Source organism: Erpetoichthys calabaricus, chromosome 12, assembly GCF_900747795.2.
Source record: "Erpetoichthys calabaricus chromosome 12, fErpCal1.3, whole genome shotgun sequence".
Lineage (NCBI taxonomy): Eukaryota > Metazoa > Chordata > Cladistia > Polypteriformes > Polypteridae > Erpetoichthys > Erpetoichthys calabaricus.
The window spans coordinates 88,357,047-88,376,031 of NC_041405.2; the positions used below are offsets into that span (position 1 = coordinate 88,357,047).

Genomic DNA, 18,985 nt, shown 5'->3' on the forward strand with positions numbered 1-18,985 from the left:
ATAATGTTATATATTTTTATTTTATACTTTTAAAATTAACGTGTCGTTTCTTACGATTTAAAAAAGAGCTCAGTGAGACATCAGCGTAAACTTGAAAAAAGCCTTAAAGTCTCCAGATTAAATAATATCAGGAATGGAGTTATGCGGGTTAAAGAACTGTCCAATGTAATGTACGGAAGACTTACCAGCGTCAGCATCTCCTGTCATTATATCTAACAGAAGAAATATTCCAAAGCAAATGCATTCTCTTTGCATCATAAAGATGGATTCATTATTAAAATAAACAACATGAGCTGATCCATGATAAACTCTGTGCACACTCATATAACGCACTGTACTTCAACATCTCATATGCTCTGCGGTGCTTCTCGCTTACCTCTTAACTAGTGGGTGGCTATTGTGGCACTTGCTGCTTGGCAACGGGAGCGCAGAACTGCAAAGCTTCGAGGGGGTCCACTAAACTGGCTGCATTTTAAGAGGGCGAATACACGGAATTATGTCCGAATGACGTGAAACAAGTAAATATGTAATAAAAATTACCCCAAGGTAAGATGTCTCTGTTAAAGTAGGGGTATTCTTTAAATTAATAGAAATCGAGGAACTATAAGAAGATAATGACGATTAAGATGCAGAATAAACTAGACTAGCTTAAATTATACTACGATCTGATTGTAAAAATCAGCACGAAGAATCCGTGACGCAAATCGGTGGTGTAAATGAATCATTATGTCTGTTCAGTCTTTTAAAGTCCCGACCTTATAATACAGAGTATTATTAAAACAGAAAATAATTTAATATTTTCAGATTTAAACTGGTGAGCTTTTTACAAATCTCTTTCTTGTTGTTGTGTTCAAACTAAAATACAAACATAACTAACTTGGCTCCACATTTTCGCTAATAAAATAGACCAATAAATATATACCCACGTAACGGTTGAGCAATCAGATTTGTCTACTGTCTTTATTTTTATGTTCGATTTACGCGATAGTAACTTTTTTACTTTTAGCACCAAAATTTACCAGATCAAAAACTTGTGATTTTTTCCCCCATAAGTGGTTGTGCCAAGTGAACGTGTGGCGATGAAAATCCATCACCCTTCCCTGTTTGAAACAACCCCCTGAGTGTCAATTGGTTCAGCGGCTCCGTTGCCAGGCAGCAGCATCAGCCACTCGGGAGTTAAAGGGCTGAACCGGAACCAGCGGCAAAGTAGAGGCGGCCTCGAGCTATCCGTGTACGTTGGCCATGGATATGCTCGTGTTACCTCTTTTAATAATGATTCCGTATTTAAGATGCTAAGCGAAAGCTTTCTATTTTGCATCTTTCTTCTGTCGTATACGATGACAGCTCAGGCTGATGCTGGTAAGTCCGATTTAGGAATCTAGGAATCAGCCTGTATTCGTTTCGATGGGCGGTACAAGTAATCTTTGGGAAGGCAACCCAATGTTTGTTTTTGCTCTTTTTTAAGTTTCTTCTTTAGCTTGTGCCAGAATCGGTTACGGTTACAGACAGGGGCGGCACGTGTGGCAAAAGAAAGAGGACATGAGCATCGCTAGGTGACAAAGTCCCATGTCGTGGTGTATCTGCCCGCAGGTAGCTGGCCGCTGAAGAGTTTCGAGGACAGAACGAGAGGGCATGCGCGGCATTTTAGAATTTGTTCTCTTTCGTTTTAAAAAGGATATCATAATTGAACATTATGAGGATGTATATTAGTTTATATATCCTCCATAATATGAATTCATAGTTTAAATTTAGAATTCAGAAATCTGATTAAACCTTTCAGCTTAACAATAAAGGTCTCACCCATGGCCTGAGGTGACTATCTATCCTTAAGAAATATTTATTATAATTTAATAAGAAAGAAATTTAAAAGGTTGTGTTTTAAATCGGGCCATTTCAGAGTGAATTTATGAATTCTTTATACTACCTTATTATTTTAAGAATTTTTACATATATGACATTGAATCTTACACATTTCTCAATGTGTCATTTACAGTACTTTTTAAATTTACATTTTTATATAATTTAGTCTAGTATACTGTAATGAACTTTTTGATACCCATTTAATATCAAAGTGATTACAGTTTATCTCATTACATTTAACTTTCACTTTTTAACAACCTTAAATTACCCCAGCGCACAGATGTGCATCAGTGAGTTTTGCATTGGATCAGGTTGAGTTCTGCCTTTCAACCAGGGTTGTTCATTCAGGCTGCAGCTGCTAATGTTCTTGAATTGGATTAAAGATGCTCGATACTGTCACCGAATAGTATATTCAGTATGCACTGTATATTAATGCTACATTTTCAAGATTAAAAAGAATGCAGAACAGTTTGTTTTTATTATTTTTCAGCCCCCCTTCATATAATGAAACAAAACCTTGATGATCAAGAAACACAAGCAGAAACCACCCTACCTCCTTTGCAGTCATTGGAAAACATGAAGAAATCTTGGGATGATGATATGAGTAGGCTACAGGTCTTATTTTTTTTCTGTCATGGTTGAAATTTGAAACAAAATGTTTTAATCAGGGATGGCAAAAAAAAAAAAACAACTTCAGATATGCTATAAATCATAAGGAAACATCCTGAGTGAAATTGGCTCAACAGAATTTTTCAACTCGTGAATAAAATGGCATTCATCTTGACTCTCTTAATAATTCTTTTAAATATGTGTTTTCAAATTAGGCATTTAATTGTGTTTTTTTTTGTAATTGTTTAATGCAAGGAATACATTGGTATAACTGAACCCACACAATAAGCACTGAGTTCTTTCTGTTTTGGCTTCCTTGTTATGAATTACTTACATGTTTATTGGCCTGTCCTTTCTATCCTACTGCATGATGTATAAAACAAATGAAGAAATAAATCAGTTGTAAACAGAAGACAGAATCATATTTGTAAAGATTCAAGTTGTGTTAGTTAACTTTAATTTAAGGCGTAGTGTTGGGTACAATAAATTAGACCTTCTACCAATGTACAGATTAATAAAGATGGGAACTTTGGTCATGTTGTTACTATATCTGCTAGAGGAAACTTCCTGTATAAAGCAAAATGATATCAATCTTCATAAAAATGTGAAAATTGTTCCTTCTGTAATCTAATTCAGAATTGGTTACCTACCTGTTGATCAGTTTATCACTCCATTGAATAGGTGTTGTTTGTGCTCCGTCCATTAGGCTAGAAGGTATTTGGAAAACGTGCACAAAAGTTTAATTTCAAGGCTGCAGTTTGTTTTTTTTTTTACATTTATTTATGCCTATTTGTTTAGCTAAGGCTTTTATAAAAGGTTCTTACAGGTAAAATGTATAATGTATACATTTTGTGTCTTTACCAGGGGTGGGCAGATTCAGTCCTGGAGGGCCGCAGTGGCTGCAGGTTTTTGCTCCAACCTAATTGCTTAATAAACAGCACTTATTGCTCAAGTAACACTTCTGCTTCACTTTAGTTGTCTCGCTTGTTAAGATTTTGAACCTTTATTGCTTATTTTAGTCTTAAACAGCTGTAGTCTTGGTTTTTAATGGCTCCTTATTAGTAATAAGATGCAAATGACAAAAGAAAAGAAAGCATTTCTCCATTTCGCTTGTTTCCATTTACACCTATGTGGATTTATCATGTACTATTGTGTTTAATTAAATACTTGGAAGGAAAGTGAAGAGAAAAAAGTGAAGCACTGAGAATAACTCATCTGTTTTAGACTTCAAAAAAATCTAGGATATGAGAATGACTTAACATGGCAGAGTTAAAGCACCAACAGGCCATGAAATTAAATAATTGACAAGGACTGGTTTTTAATTAAGCAACCGGGTTGGAACAAAAACCTGCAACCACTGCGGCCCTCCAGTACTGAATCTGCCTACCCGTGCTTTAGACAACGGTTGTGCTATACTAATTTTAAAAATTGAATTTAAATGGAAGCTATTTTTTCCAGAAAGGATTCATCAGTTCTGTTAATTATGTAGTGAATTATTGATAAAGTTTCTGTGCTTTTCTAATAAAATTTAAATCTAGTGAATTAATTAAATAATGTAAAAATGCAAATACGTTATATGGTATTATAACTCATTTTATGCGTAAGCAGTTATACAGTTATGTTTAATAAAAAAATGTTGGTTCAGTTTGCAATAGTTTTAGTTCTAAAAGTACAGCGGATGAACTGTTACATGGTACTTTTCAGGGTAGAAAAACAAAATCTTAAATATATGTAATTGTCTCTTTATGCATAACTTGTTTCATTAGACATTATATAATCTGTGTGAGATTCTAGGGAGAATTAACTTTTTTTGCCTTATTTACACAAAACATGAGAGCTATGTTGAATACTTTGTGTATTCACTTGCAAAGTGGTATTTGACCTCTTAAGAACTATTTATATTTATTTTTTCCCTTTTAGAATACCTAAAGCAAAGCCATCAAGAAACCAGTCCCGTGTACGGAATAGAACAAATAACAGGTATGATTCTGAGTTGATAAAATGATGCTCAAAAAGTATAAAAAATAGTTATTTTTGATTAACATTTTGAAGAAATTAGTTGTAATGAATAAGGACATGGTGTAACATAATATTCTGTTATTTTATAAATATGTATATTATATATATTCTGCGATGGGTTGGCACCCTGCCCGGGATTGGTTCCTGCCTTGTGCCCTGTGTTGGCTGGGATTGGCTCCAGCAGACCCCCATGACCCTGTGTTCGGATTTAGCGGGTTGGAAAATGGATGGATGGATGTAACATATATATTACTCCTACAAGTATTTGGGGGTCCACATTAATGACAGGTTGTCTGGTCTCAGAACACAAAGAAACTATATTAGAAAGGGCAAAGCAGGCTCTTTTTCCTTAGGAAACTGCATTCCTCTAATTTTGGAAGTGGTATCCTTTACATCTTCTATAACTTTGATTTTCTATGCTGTGGTCTGCTGGGCTTTGTAACATCACTTCAAGTAAGACCCACCGAATCAACAAGCTAATTAAAAGGCCAAGCTCCATTATAGGATGCACTCTAGACCTGCTGGAGGTAGTAGAAAAGGAGAAAGTTAAAACAAACCTGAGTGCCATTATGAACAATGCTGCACATCCTCTCTCTGACCAGGGCCGGATTTTCCTATAGGCTAACTAGGCTTCAGCCTAGGGCCTCAAGATCAAGAGGGGCCTATATTCAAATTGTTAGCAAAATTTTATTATCTCTCATGTAATTTACAAACTTAAAAATGGAAGGTGAAAAGGCCTCATAAGTGGAATAGCCTAGGGCCTCTTTTCATATAAATCCGGCCCTGTCTCTGACACACTAACACTGAGGACTTTCACACAACAAATTATTCAACATAAGTGTGTCAAAAAACGCTTGTGGGGCTCCTTTATATAAACAGCAGTACACCTCCATAATGCCTCATTGAGACTGTGACAGCCAAGTCAGAAGTTTCTTTCTTTTGAATTTTCTTACTTTATAGTCATTCTGGTTGTTTTCAGACCAAAGTGTGTGTGTGTGTGCGTGTGTGCACCCATTTATTTATTTACTTGCTTATCTATCTATTTAAAAAGCCAAATTTCCCCCTGGGGACAATAATGTTCTATCTATCTATCTATCTATCTATCTATCTATCTATCTATCTATCTATCTATCTATCTATCTATCTATCTATCTATCTATCTATCTATCTATCTATCTATCTATCTATCTATCTATCTATCTATCTGTCACAGGTGTCTGGTCACACTTATAGGTAATCTAACTTAGACACCATTAAAATATCTGACTACGCCACCCAGTTTTATTAAGAGACTGGGAACTCCTGAAATTTACCAATAATAGCACACAGGTTTCTTTAAATTGGGCGGTGAGTAAACACACAATGAAAGACACAACAGTAATTTTAGGAAAAAAACAACAGTAAGTTCTATTACACAAAACAATATAAGGTACATTAAAAAGATAAACGAACATAACAAAAACTAAACATAGCAGGAATCAATTTCCCTTTTTTTAAAAAAGGAAAATACACAGTCCACCCTCTAAAAGTCCGTTAACAACAAGAATTGGAGGATACAACCTTTAGTGGTGCGGAGTCCAGTTTGGGCACTGTGTTACCCCAATACTTAATTGTTCAACTGTCCATGGATGCACTCTGTTCCCCGGCAGAAGCTGTGTCAAATTGTTGACTCCCTGTCAGCGTCTCTTCGTTGTTCCTTTTTCTTCCACTCTGGGCTCCTTGTGTGGCTGGGACCTAGGCACGCCTCATTCCTCGTCTGTCAGCTTCGCTTGGTCCTCTCATGCGGCTTCCCTCTTTCGCTGGACCCACAACTGGCGTCTCCTTGTGGAGCTGTCTCTTCCTCCCTGGAAGTAAATGTTGCCGTCCTTGTGCCTCACGTCGTGCCAGCCAGGTACCCTTGTCTGCCTGCGAGCCCCCTGTGCCCTGTCTGAGTGTCTTGGCAGCGTTTCCTGTGGACTGTCCCCCCTGCCTTCTGCTGCCCAGGAGTTTATATTTACTTCAGTCCCTGCTGTTGTCAGTCCTGGACAAACAGTTTAATCAATGGCACATCTAAATTGCCTGGGTTTAACAATTAATGAAAACACAAGTTAACAAAATGTATGGTTACCAAACATTAATAAGTACAGATATGCTGATTAGGAACCAATATTTCAAAGCCACGTAAATACAGGCATCCTCCAAGGCCAGACTTCAAAGCAGTGACTCCCTTGCAAGACAGCAAATACCATTAATAAGTACAGACAGCCTTTTAACTTCTCACCCCCCAGTCCCAACAGTGGGTGCCTAATGGAACCACCCAGTGCACAAAATAATGTAAAAGTGTCCCCCTAGTGAAAGAAGGTAAGATCTGCATGCATGTGCATGCATGGTCAATTTAAATTGAAGTAATACCTATGATAAAGAGTGCCATTACCAGTGTGCTGAAATGTCACACATTATAGACTAAAAAGAAATAATTAAAGATCACATAGGTTAGAAATTCTGTTAAAGGTATTACATGAATGTTACAGGTATGTTGAAATCATTTTTAATATTAACATCCATGCTGAGCCAATTGTTTTCTCATTCAGGTATGGCCTCAGAATGGGATAATAAATGTTTAATTGAAGATTTGTATTTTACATAGATCCTTTTATTTTATTGTCAAGCTGTAAAATGGCACTTGAAAGTTATACTGTATAATGTAAGTCCTGTCTATTTTTTATTATACATACATTATAACAGAAACCTAGAAAGTATTATAATTATACCATATTTCAAAACTGTTATCTTCCTCTTAACATGAGCAACAGTTTATGTTTACACAGACATATTTCAGTAACATATTTCTAGAAAATAAACAGGTTTTAAAAGATAGTACTTCTGTCACACTCTTCTGTCCAATTTTGCAAATATAATGATATGAAGAGCTTGAAATAGTTAATCTTTGTTTTATTCTTTTTAAGTCCCAGTGTATTTCCACTTATCATCCAAGAATATCCTCAGATGCAGGACCGAGGCACTAGCTTCAGAAAAACTTGACGCAAAATATACATGGACTAGTCCCACTGGACCTGTTGCTGAAAGTAATTCAATTTTATTTATTTTACTATTAGTTTATTTGTATGAAAATTATTACTTTTCATAGTAAATGTAGTTGTGAATTGGATAAGAGGGTTAGAAAATAAAGGAATGCTTATTTCCAATTGTACCACTCAATAATGATCAAGGCTGTCTACTTATCTGATTTCTCAAGGTGATTGTTGTCTAAGGCTTATTTCTGTTGATGGGACCTGAGCTTCCGATTTTGAGCTTTTTACAAAAAGTAGCCAAGAGAGTGTTTAATGTTGTGATTAAGGATTAAAATACGATTTGAGTCAATTTTACAGACTTTGTAAGCTGATGGGCATATTTTTAATTCTGATGTGTTAAGAGAGTAACTGGGAAGGAGCTTACGGGGGTAATAAAGGCAACTCTAGGGAATCTGGGAGCTCAAGGCAAAAAACCCCATGAGGCCCTCCGACTCACCCTTTATCGAGTTCACACTTGGTAAAATTTATTACCATTATTTTAGCACAAAGTCTACATGAATAAGATCAACTGGGAGAATTTAATAAACACAATAATCAAACATCCTTTATTTTAATTTTGTGAAATCAGATTATATAAATAAAACACCATAATACACTATTCAATAGAAAGCTGAAAAATGATAATAGAATAAAGTACATTTTAAAAATCAAAATAAATGAAAAAGTAAATAAAATGCAAATGAATATAAGGTGCATGTGATATTTTTTGTATATTTTATTTAAAGAAAGCAACATTCCATACAATCAAGTCAAACTTGACAAACCAGAAATCAACCCCTGCCTAAGAGAAAGAGAGGAGAGCTAACAGCAAAAGCAAATCTTTAAAAACAACAAAGAAATGAGAATGTCCTTTTCCAGGAAATAAACTCTTCTAAGAGTTGATCAATTAAGTCTTGCCATATTTAAAGAAAAAGTGTTAAACAGATTCTCTTAATTTTTTCCAGTTTCAAATAGTATAGAACATCAGTTACCCACAGACTTATAACAGGTGGCTGGGATTTTTCTAGTTGAGCAAGATAAGTCTACATGCTAGTAGTGCGGTAAAGGCAATCAATTTGTCCTTCTCTGCAGTTAATACTTAGTAAATGGATGCCCTTGGGGGCCCTCTCCCAGTCCAGGGCCTCAAGCTATTGTCTGCTTAATCTGCCCTGTTGCTATGCCTCTGGACAGGGATTCAAGTTCATAGTTAAATATACAGAATTATTTTCCCCACCCTGGAGCTATACAGTTGTTGACATATCTACACTGCGGAATCATGGAAGCAAAATTGTTAGTTTTTATCTAGATTACCAGGATAACAGCAATGTATATCTTTAAGTGCTTTTTGCCATGCTTAAGTAGTTATATATCTTTCTATATATAAAATCCAACATCTGTCTGTCTGTCTGTCTGTCTGCTTTTCATGAGAGAACTACTTAACGGATTTAGATTGGCTTTTTTCTATAATTTGCTTGAGCATTCTGGTTCATTTTGTGACTTCTGTCATCATGCTTAGAATCATAGTTCACTTGCAGGAGCTATATACTCGCGCTAATCCGAGACAAAGGCTGTGGGCAGAGAGGAGGGGGAAGCCTGACGTCAGGGTTAGGGAGCTGGGTGGGGCCCTCCTCACTGTCCTGCTTCACTACTACGCAGGCAGAGACGCAGGAGACAGCTAGTTTATATTAGGTGTAGTAATATAATTTTATAGTTCAATACTTACACACAGAATGGACATAATTATTAAAATATTTTGAGTTTCTACTAGCATGAATATAAACTTTAAATAAAGTGGGATGTAGACTTAATTTTTAAGACTATTATACAGAAGAAGGGACGAAAACTTTAAAAACATTTGTGTTTGCATACGTGTTTGCTTTATCTGAGGCAGTACTATAATGCCCCACAGTGAATCGGTTTTCTAAAATGCCTGTCTTTCTGGGCTTTATAGTTAGGTTTTTTCAGTCGTGCTTGAAAGTTTGTGAACCCTTCAAGGTGTTCATTTATAGTTAGGTTTTTACAGTCGTGCTTGAAAGTTTGTGAACCCTTCAAGGTGTTCATTTATAGTTAGGTTTTTACAGTCGTGCTTGAAAGTTTGTGAACCCTTCAAGGTGTTCACTGTTTTAGCGTCATTCTATAAACTTTGAATAACTATTTCTTTTTTGAAACTTGGCATATGACCTTCCTGAGCTCAGGTATATTTTTTGTTTATTTTAAACAAAATTTCTTTTCTAGTTGTACTGCATTGTAACCATACGTGTTGTGCATAACTGTGTATATTGCAGTGTCTAGAAGGTTAACTACAACATCAACAGGAGATCTCATTCTACACCACATTAAGGGATCTGATGCTGGAAACTACACATGTTTTCTCAGGTACATACTCGCTTCAACGAATGGACAAGTAACACTCAACTACTTAGTCTATGGTAAGTCACCTTTTTTCTTTTCATTCTTTTTGATGTTATTTATGGTTTCATCTTTAGATGAGACCGTTGGGATTTTGAGTCTGATCTTGCAAAGTATCATTCTTACAGATGATTAATAAGGTTTACTTAGGGATGGATTCTATTTTCCTTAATTATAGGTAAATTATTTTTATGGTTGTAAGGCACATTGTCAGAAATATAGACAATTTAAACCAGTGAAAAAAGTTCATGGTATTAAATCAGAGAAAGCTTTCTGCATTTGGTACAAGAGAAAAATGCTGAGATTATTATTATTACTATTGTTATAGTTATTATAGGATCTGCATGTAACATTTTAGACCCAATATTGACTAGAATTGTAATGTAATATTACTGAATGAAAATGAATGAGTGAACATAGGTGCTAATACAGTGCAGTGACATTATTTTTGTAAAACACTTGGAGATGGTGGCTGCTAAAATATTTTACAGAGATTGATTGACTGGCATTGTTGTTAACATTGATTCTAATGATTTTATTGTATAATGCATATATAATTTATGTTTAAATGACTTACCAGAACAGCAGAAAATAAAATATGTTGTGGATGGGTGGAAGGACACTTGTGGATGTCAAGGAAGTGTAGAGGTACCAGCCCAGTCACCTCTTTTAATCCTACACAATAACAAACAAAATCAGTCCTTAATGGCACAAAAGGCAACAAAACAAAATAAAAAGCAGTCTTTGAGACTTTCTCTTCCTCTTAGGCTAGCAGCTCCCGGTCTTGCTCAGGATTTCTGTTGTGGTAGCAGTTTGGGTCCGGATTAAGGTGCCATTCTCTGGGGCATCCAGCCCTTTATAGGAATGCAGCCAGAAGGGGTGGAGTAATTTGCCCTCGCTGGTCATCTTCTTGCCACTTTGGGTGTATAAAGAGTTGACAGTGTTAGTGACAGTGCCCCTTCACGCCCCGGGGTGGTACCACTTCCCTGCAACATGCATGTGTGACAATATATAAGTTAGAGGGCATGCTCTAGGTGTTTCCACATGATACAATTAATTATAGTTCTTCTATTTATGTTGTTATTTCAGTGTATCATCATCCTGAAATCAGCATTCATGCGACTGTGTCATTTTTTGTTAAAAGTTGTGAAAGCAGCCTTAATACTAAATTTAAACAATATATTGAAGAAACTCTTGAAAACCTGATAAAAGGATTAAATTGTGAAGAGCATCTGATGCAGACAGACTGTAAGAAGGAAAAGCGCCCTGGATCATTATCGTCATATATATTGCATTATAAATTTGGAGGTATGTACAATGTACACTTTTGTTAGGAAAAATTCTATCTAAAATGTTGTGTGTTATTGAGAAATATATCCTGATGCTAAGTCATTGTCCAGAACCTATTCTTATGCAATGTGTGTATATAATATTGAATCTCTTAGGTCAAGACAAAGAGAACAATGCAGACAATACATAGCACCAGAAGTTAAACTTAGTATTCAATAAACAAATATTTCTTGCAAATTGAAAACACATGCAGTAGTACCAAAAAATAAAACAGACATGACTTCCCAAAATCTGCAGTAAAAATTACACAATGGGGGATGAAATAATAGTGAATCATAGAATTAAAGGTTGCAAAAAATAAATCAGATGTTTATATTTATGTAGCAGGTAGCAAGCTGAAAGGGAATCTAATGATCACATGTCCTGGCGGGGATGCTGTCTTAATGGAAGAACAGTTGGTGATACGGAACAAGACGCTGTTCATTCTCAAAAGATAATACATGGCAGCAACAGGGTGGAGCTGCCGAAGTTTTCAGGGCCCTACAGAGTTGTTTGGTTCTTTTAGAATTAAAGGACCAGTGAGATTTAAGAGATGCTTGTGGCTATTGGGGAAGCTCTTGGAGTTCATCCCCATGAACTTTCCAAGGCCAAGCCCATCCGCACAAGTGACTCCCAGATTGACCCCGAAGTGCTTTAGCTCTGAAGTTTAAAAGGACTTATAGTGTGCTTGGAATTGAGTTTGAAGTACTGGCAAAAGCTTGCCTGTCAGGGAGGAAAAAAAGCCAGCGTATTTCAAAAGAAAGGTGTGAGCCTATGCTTGATGGTATGAGAAGCGTCTCGTCTACCCCACATGTATATAAAGCATTGATTGTAATAGGTAGGCCCAGAGAGGCATAGGCCTTCTTTATTTTATTATTATTTGTCTCACCTTATTTAATTCACCTACCCTTTCTGCATTAAATTTAGCTAATAAGCAAACTTTTCCAATTACTCAGGCCTCACACGTGTCTTTGTGGGTTTGGGGTCCAAAATTTGTGTCAGTTTGTTACCTTTAATTTGTGTAAACACTTGGGTGCTTCGCTCGCCCACCCCCGGGTTTGGTTAACCGGATATACAATTTAAAGAGATTGTTATTTTCATTTCATTCATTTTCATTCATTTTTTAATTTCTTGATATTTGCCAGTAATAAAGCTGTAGTGAATGAGTTATTCCCCTGGGGCACACTACACGCCAGCCACTTTGCGTCTCTGCCTCTCGTGTTGTGAAGAGGGGAACTGAACGCACGCTAAGGAGATGCGGTCGCTCCTCCAGAACCCCCTCTTAAACGGTGATACAATGGAAAACAAATACATTTTTTTTACCTCAAATGTTCCAGATTCCTTACAGATTCCATATTAGTTACTTTTTTATGTTTTAGAACATTCATTCATCCATTTTCCAACCTGCTGAATCCAAACACAGGGGCCTGCTGGAGCCAATCCCAGCCAACACAGGGCTCAAGGCAGGAACCAATCCCGGGCAGGGCACCAACCCACTGCAGGACACATACAAACACTAAGCCAATTTTAGAATCGCCAATCCACCTAACCTGCATGTCTTTGGACTGTGGGAGGAAACGCATGCAGACACAGGGAGAACATACAAACTCCACACAGGGAGGACCCGGGAAGCGAACCCGGGTCTCCTTACTGCGAGGCAGCAGCGCTACCACTGCACCACCGTGCTACCTTGTTTTAAAGCATTAAAACTGGAGCCTTGCTGAAACATACTATGCAATTAAAATGAGAATGGGTGTGTGATAAATTCTTAAGTGTAATCTCTGAAAAAGATAAACATTTAAGCGGATTCAAGAGAAATATGGTAATATGGTAATTTCTGCTGCTGCCTTACACCTTATAATTGGAGTTTATTGTCTGTTTACACCCTAATAGGCAGTTCAGAGAATTCAGCACTACTTTGAGAAGCAGGCTGATAATCCTTCATCATGTATATCTAGTGCTACCATAGAAAGAGTAAATACTATTAATAATGTTTCTCTTGTTAAATGAAACTAAATAGTTTGTAATCAGAAAGCTATTTTTGTTCATACAAAAAGCTACTAATAAATTCTCTGTGTATTTGTTAAAGAAGGCTCTGTTTTCTCCCTAGTTTACCCTAAGCAGAATGTCCTACCTTTTGAAAGTGACACTGTATCCTCAATGAAGCCCAAAAGTGGAGTTAAAGAGGTGAGCATTCTAATAAAGTGAGACATCTGAAGAAAATTATAAGCGATGTTATAAATGTTGACACTTTTATTATTTATTGTAAACTGTTAAATTATTTGAAGTGGCAATGTGCCCTAAGATTACAGTATAGAATAAGTCTGTCTTAATTAATGCATATTCATATTCAATTAAAGAGACTTGAATTGTTGTGTGAGTGTGCTATCCAGCTGTACTTTTTGACTTACAGGATACATATTGTGTGAACATGGTAGGCACCTTCCTCACAATATTTGGACAAAAATCACGAAGATGACAAATATGAGATGAAAAACGTTCCAAATGCTTCTTATTTTTTGCCAGACTGAAATGTAGTTGACTAAATGTTCCCGCTGCAACCACAGAAAAGATTTCCATCAGCCGGACGTGATCTCACAATATCTGTCCTGTCTCCTCGCTGGACTCTCTGGGTGTGTTCATATTTGCAGTCTTCTGCTGTCCTGCAAGCATTTTGAACAGTTACTTCTCAAGAAGATTCCCCACTGCTCTTCTTCTTAGCAGAGACTGTTCAGATGAGGCATTTAGAATTAAACATTGTACTTTGTGCTTTTTTTTTCTTTTTTAGCCCTTCACCTTTCTCTAAAATTACATTTATGTTTTGTGAACCCAATGTCATTTTATGTTTACAATGCATGGTAACTCCATACATTAACACAACCCAAACTTATTTTGTTGCCTCGTTTGATATGCATTATAAATTTTGGAACTTAAGGCACAAGGGCAGGGAGTGTAAATTAGTTCTTTAACAGCCACATTGACTGAATGTTTTTCTTCTAATCGCTCTCTTGCATGCACCTCTAAATGAAGTAATTGTTTAATTATTAGCTCACCCACTTATTTCTTTATACTTTGGGTAAAAATGCACATTAGATATTTAGATTAGTATATATTTGGTATAATGCATGTGTGGTTGTATCCTTCTAAAAATTAGGTAACATTCATCCATTTTCTATACCTTTATTTTGGGGATTACACCCTATCCCAGCAGCAACTGGCAGTAGTTGAGAACAGATGCAAGAAGGAATACTAATCCATCAAAGAGCACAACCAATAATAACTTTTATTTCTATAGCACATTTTCATACAAAGAATGTAGCTCAAAGTACTTTACAGGATGTCAAAAAAAGTTGCAAGAAAAAAAAGAAAACACAAAACAAGTTAGAAATAGATGAGAAAAAAACTGAATAAATGACCTACCAAAAATAGAAGGTAAGAATTAATCAATATGCACTTACTTAAAACAAATATGCAAATAATCAAAAAAGTAGAGGCCTAACTAACATTCACAGTATCCCTGGCTCTGGGAATATATCTTTAGGCTTAGCAGATTAATTATTTGCTTTTAGTTTCTGGAGAAGTGCGGAAGAGCATGATGTGCACATCCTAGAGGGGCAAAGGCTCACAGTTCAGATTAACATAAGACTAGAAATAGCGTCATGAAGATAAACTCTGTAGATACTGAAGTATGCATTAACTAAATGGAACCAGGATTATAGAGACTTTTTCAAGAAATGAGGCATAACGGTGAAAAAGAGAATGGGGAAATGAGGAGATCAGGGTAAGTTGTTCAGCCACCCCCTACATATAGAAAGGGGTTGATATTTATGAAATCAGAGCAGTGTTTGCACGGTGTTCCTCTGTGCTCTTCCATACCCATTTGCAGGCAAAGCTCAATTCATTTAGTAAAGATAACAGCTTTTAGATTAATACTTACACGGGTAATCTGACTAGATATAGCATCATGACATGATTGCTTTCTTTATCTCAGAGCAGACCAAAAACTTGTTTTATATGTAAATACCACCCAAGAGTAAGCAGATTTTTAAATAGTGCATCAAGTGGTTACAGCTTCTTTACTTTTTATTAACCCTAATAATAAGGGATTACTATTACTGCACATTGATTTATTGCATTTGGGATTGACTTTTTTTTAAATTACACATATACAGTACACAAAGGTATAAATGAAATCATAATGAAGCATCTGTCATAAAATATGTAAAATGAAAAGTTTCTGTTGATCTCTTCTATATACTGTATGAGTATTACTCTACAGGGTAACCTTATAATTGGAGTTTATAATCTGTTTACACTTAAATAGGCAGTTCAGAGAATTCAGAACTACTTTGAGGAGCAGGCTGATAATCCTTCATCAGAGTTTAGTTATATGAAGAATTCCTTCATTGAAGAAAAAATACTCATTTGTAAAGAAGGCTTTGGAAAAGGTTTAGTTGGTGCTGCTTCATGCCCAGAATGTTGTGGTAAGTTAGATTTTGGATATCTCTCAGGATGTAGTTAACCCACTCGAAAACAGTTTATAAAATCAGTTTGTTAATTTCTTTGTTGTTGTTTTTCCTTCTTTCATTAGTTGCATGCTTTCCTGGTTTTTATAGCACCAATGATCAATCAGTGTGCTTGAGATGTCCGCCTGGAACATACAACCCAAGCCATGGACAAACACATTGCAGAAAATGTCCACATAAAAGACACACATCCAAGGAAGGAGCTGAATTTGTGACTCAGTGCTACAGTAAGTTCCTTGACTGATTATTAAAAAAAAATCATTTCATGTTTTCTAGCTTGCAGGAGAATATTTTTGGTGCCGTGGGGCATTGATGGAGTGCCTAGGAAGGGTCTAGATGGCTATTTTACAAAAAGCACTCGGCTTAGAGTGGAATTTTGTTTTTCTCTTTTTCTTGTTAAATGCACAATAAGCTCAATAAGTTCATACTTTGCTATTTTAATATTTATATGTAGGTTCATTACTTCTAAATATTCAATCTATTTTCATGTTTCTGTATACCTATTGCTTGGTGTTATTTTGTTCAACATGATATTCTTGTTTTTGATTTCATTTTATGTGCTTTGTATATATCTATACTCGGTAAAGTTGTGCAGTGCTCTGAGATTGTTACATAGTCTACTATATAAGAATACATTATGACAGTATTTTTAAAGTTAAAACACTGAGTCACAATGCTAAAGTGGCTTTATCCAAGGTGTCATTAGTAGTTTGACAAGTGGATGGTGTAACAATAAGCCACTCTTGTTAAAAATAAAATTCAACTACATATCCATTCTACTTCAGTTATCTTTCTTATAAGACATAAATATTGCAATTTCACATGTAGATGTACTATAGCAACCAGATTGCTGTGATTTCACAATTAGCTTAACATATTACCAGATTTTCAAGAAAAATCAAAATGTTGGGATATTTAAAAGGTAACAACATTATTTTTATAAATCTAATATCTTTAATGTCTTATTCATTTTACACATATAATTTGAAATTTGTATTATTAGTGTCTCTTTTACACCAACACAGAAAAGACCTGGTAACTCTGACAGAATCCATCAGTCTGTCTCAAGGTGTTTATTATTAAAAATACTAGTACTGTATATACTGATAACATCAAATGTAAGAGAATAATATTTTTACACATTTTTCCAAAGTTGTTTTTTTTTTTTTACTGAGCATACCCACGTTGGTAGTGAAAAAACGATATGTGTGGAGAAGTAAGGCCTCAAATACAGGCTTAAAGTCTGAATAATGACATGAATTGTGCATCTAGCGGTCACACTAAAGTGGAAACAGCCTGGTGTAAGCTCTATATGTAGAGCCAGGGAAAACTGGGGGGGATTTTTTGTACGTGTATTAGTCGTTTAGCCGGATGTAATTGTTGATGATTTGGCCTGATCCTGGATCTGTCAGTTTTTCGAAACTCTTGCTGGAAGTGTTGTCATAGCAACACATCCTAATCCTTCTACGTAAACAAGGATTAGTTTACACACGTAATCGGTGACTGTGCGTGGAAGTCATCCAGTTATGGCTTCGCCGTTCATGAATGAGCGACCAATTAATATTGGTGCGCAAATTATACAAAGAGAATTTCATATAGAGAGAATTTTGCACGATCGGCAAGATCCTTTATTGCTCCCGGAGGAAATTCTTTTCGAAAGATACCGCTTTAACCGAGGGGGAATATTGTATCTCAAAGATTTATTAGCACCTTATATTCGAAGTCAAACTCGGCGAAGTCGGGCTCTCACAACCACACAGACAGTATGCATTGCTTTGAGGTTTTTTGCAAGCGGCACTTTTTTTATGTAGTGTAGGCGATGTGGAAAATCTAACTAAAAGTGCAGTTTGCCAGGCAATTCGTAAAGTCTGTTTGGCTCTGAAATATTTCCTTCGGGTTTTCATAGTGTTTCCTGGACACCTGTGTGTGCAGACAATAAAAGAGGCGTTTCATGCCATTGCAGGTAGGTAATACACAGGCTAAAACATTCACAGTTCCATGAAGAATCTCAATCAGCCTAACATTCTCATTACCAGGATTTCCAAATGTGATTGGGGCACATGGGACTGATCAGAGTGGAGTTTGACCAAACATTATTTGGAAAATGTACCTCTCCTCCTGATGAATAATCAGACACAGTGTCTTCATCAAATATTTGACCTTCGTCAATATCTCATTGGTCAGACACAGGTTCAAGGGATATGACATTCCCTGCAACTGACCCAACAAAAAATAAGGCTATATGGAACATACCTATGGCACACATGGAGGACAAATATATGCAATGACCATCCTTTACCTGAAATGAAGTGACCACTGCATCCTGCCATTGGTTCTGAGGAGGAGCTTCCCCCTGGAATGCCCTCAGAAACAGGGCGATGGGCATTTTGCTGGAGAGCCAACTCTTCTGCAGGGGTTAGGTCTGGACCGCGTGGACCTCCACCTGTTTTTTGCTTGTCTGACTTCTTATTAGCTTTAAAATTAATGTTTTTTATATTATATATGATTATTTATGTCAACAATTCTTTAAATAGTTATATACCAATATTTACCAGTTTGAAGTATATTCTTGTACTTCACTTTAACCTGTTCCCATGTTCTCCTTGTGCTCACGTTTGATCTGGAATTATGACATATTAAATAATAATTAATCTGACACATAGGAAATGAAATGCTGCATTCAGTAATTACAATGCACACTACTTAGCGTTTAATTTGTCGGCCACTTTTTGCCAGCCGTCTTTTCTGGTCTGGGCTGCTTTTGCAGTGTTAACCCTTGTGCATATTAAATCTTGAAATTCTTCATGTCCTTCGAATAAAAGGTCTTGCGCCGCGTGTGTGAAAAAAAAAATGCGCCCGTTCTTTCGTCATTTTGTTACAGCCTATCAAAGACTTGCTGATCATGTTTTCTAGATTTAATATATATGGGCTTTTCACTCAGCACGGGCGCGCGCATTCATCTCGTATGATTAGATCCAGCTAGACTAATCTAATACATGGCTGCGTTTGAAAAACTGACCTATCCCGGATGAGTGTCACCGGCATTAACTTATCCAAGATGAGGCATCTGATCTTGGATGATTTAAGCGACGTACGAAAAATACCCCCCTGTTCCAGGGAATTTCACATTTGGTTTCATGAACATTTGTAGGAGACATAATGCAAACAAAACAGGGCAACCTG

General features: G+C 36.2%; 1 protein-coding gene across 1 annotated transcript in view; it reads left to right on the forward strand.

Moving 5' to 3' along the window:
• Positions 1 to 1,196: 1,196 nt before the first annotated feature.
• The window catches only part of LOC127529926 (zona pellucida-binding protein 1-like), a 38,476-nt gene continuing 20,687 nt past the window's right edge, over positions 1,197 to 18,985 (forward strand). The window contains exons 1-9 of the mRNA XM_051935228.1: positions 1,197 to 1,359; positions 2,351 to 2,464; positions 4,390 to 4,449; positions 7,434 to 7,553; positions 9,824 to 9,967; positions 11,037 to 11,255; positions 13,387 to 13,463; positions 15,601 to 15,760; positions 15,868 to 16,029. Coding sequence (XP_051791188.1) covers positions 1,290 to 1,359; positions 2,351 to 2,464; positions 4,390 to 4,449; positions 7,434 to 7,553; positions 9,824 to 9,967; positions 11,037 to 11,255; positions 13,387 to 13,463; positions 15,601 to 15,760; positions 15,868 to 16,029 — 1,126 coding nt within the window. The 5' untranslated portion in view covers positions 1,197 to 1,289. The remainder of the gene's footprint in view (positions 1,360 to 2,350; positions 2,465 to 4,389; positions 4,450 to 7,433; positions 7,554 to 9,823; positions 9,968 to 11,036; positions 11,256 to 13,386; positions 13,464 to 15,600; positions 15,761 to 15,867; positions 16,030 to 18,985) is intronic.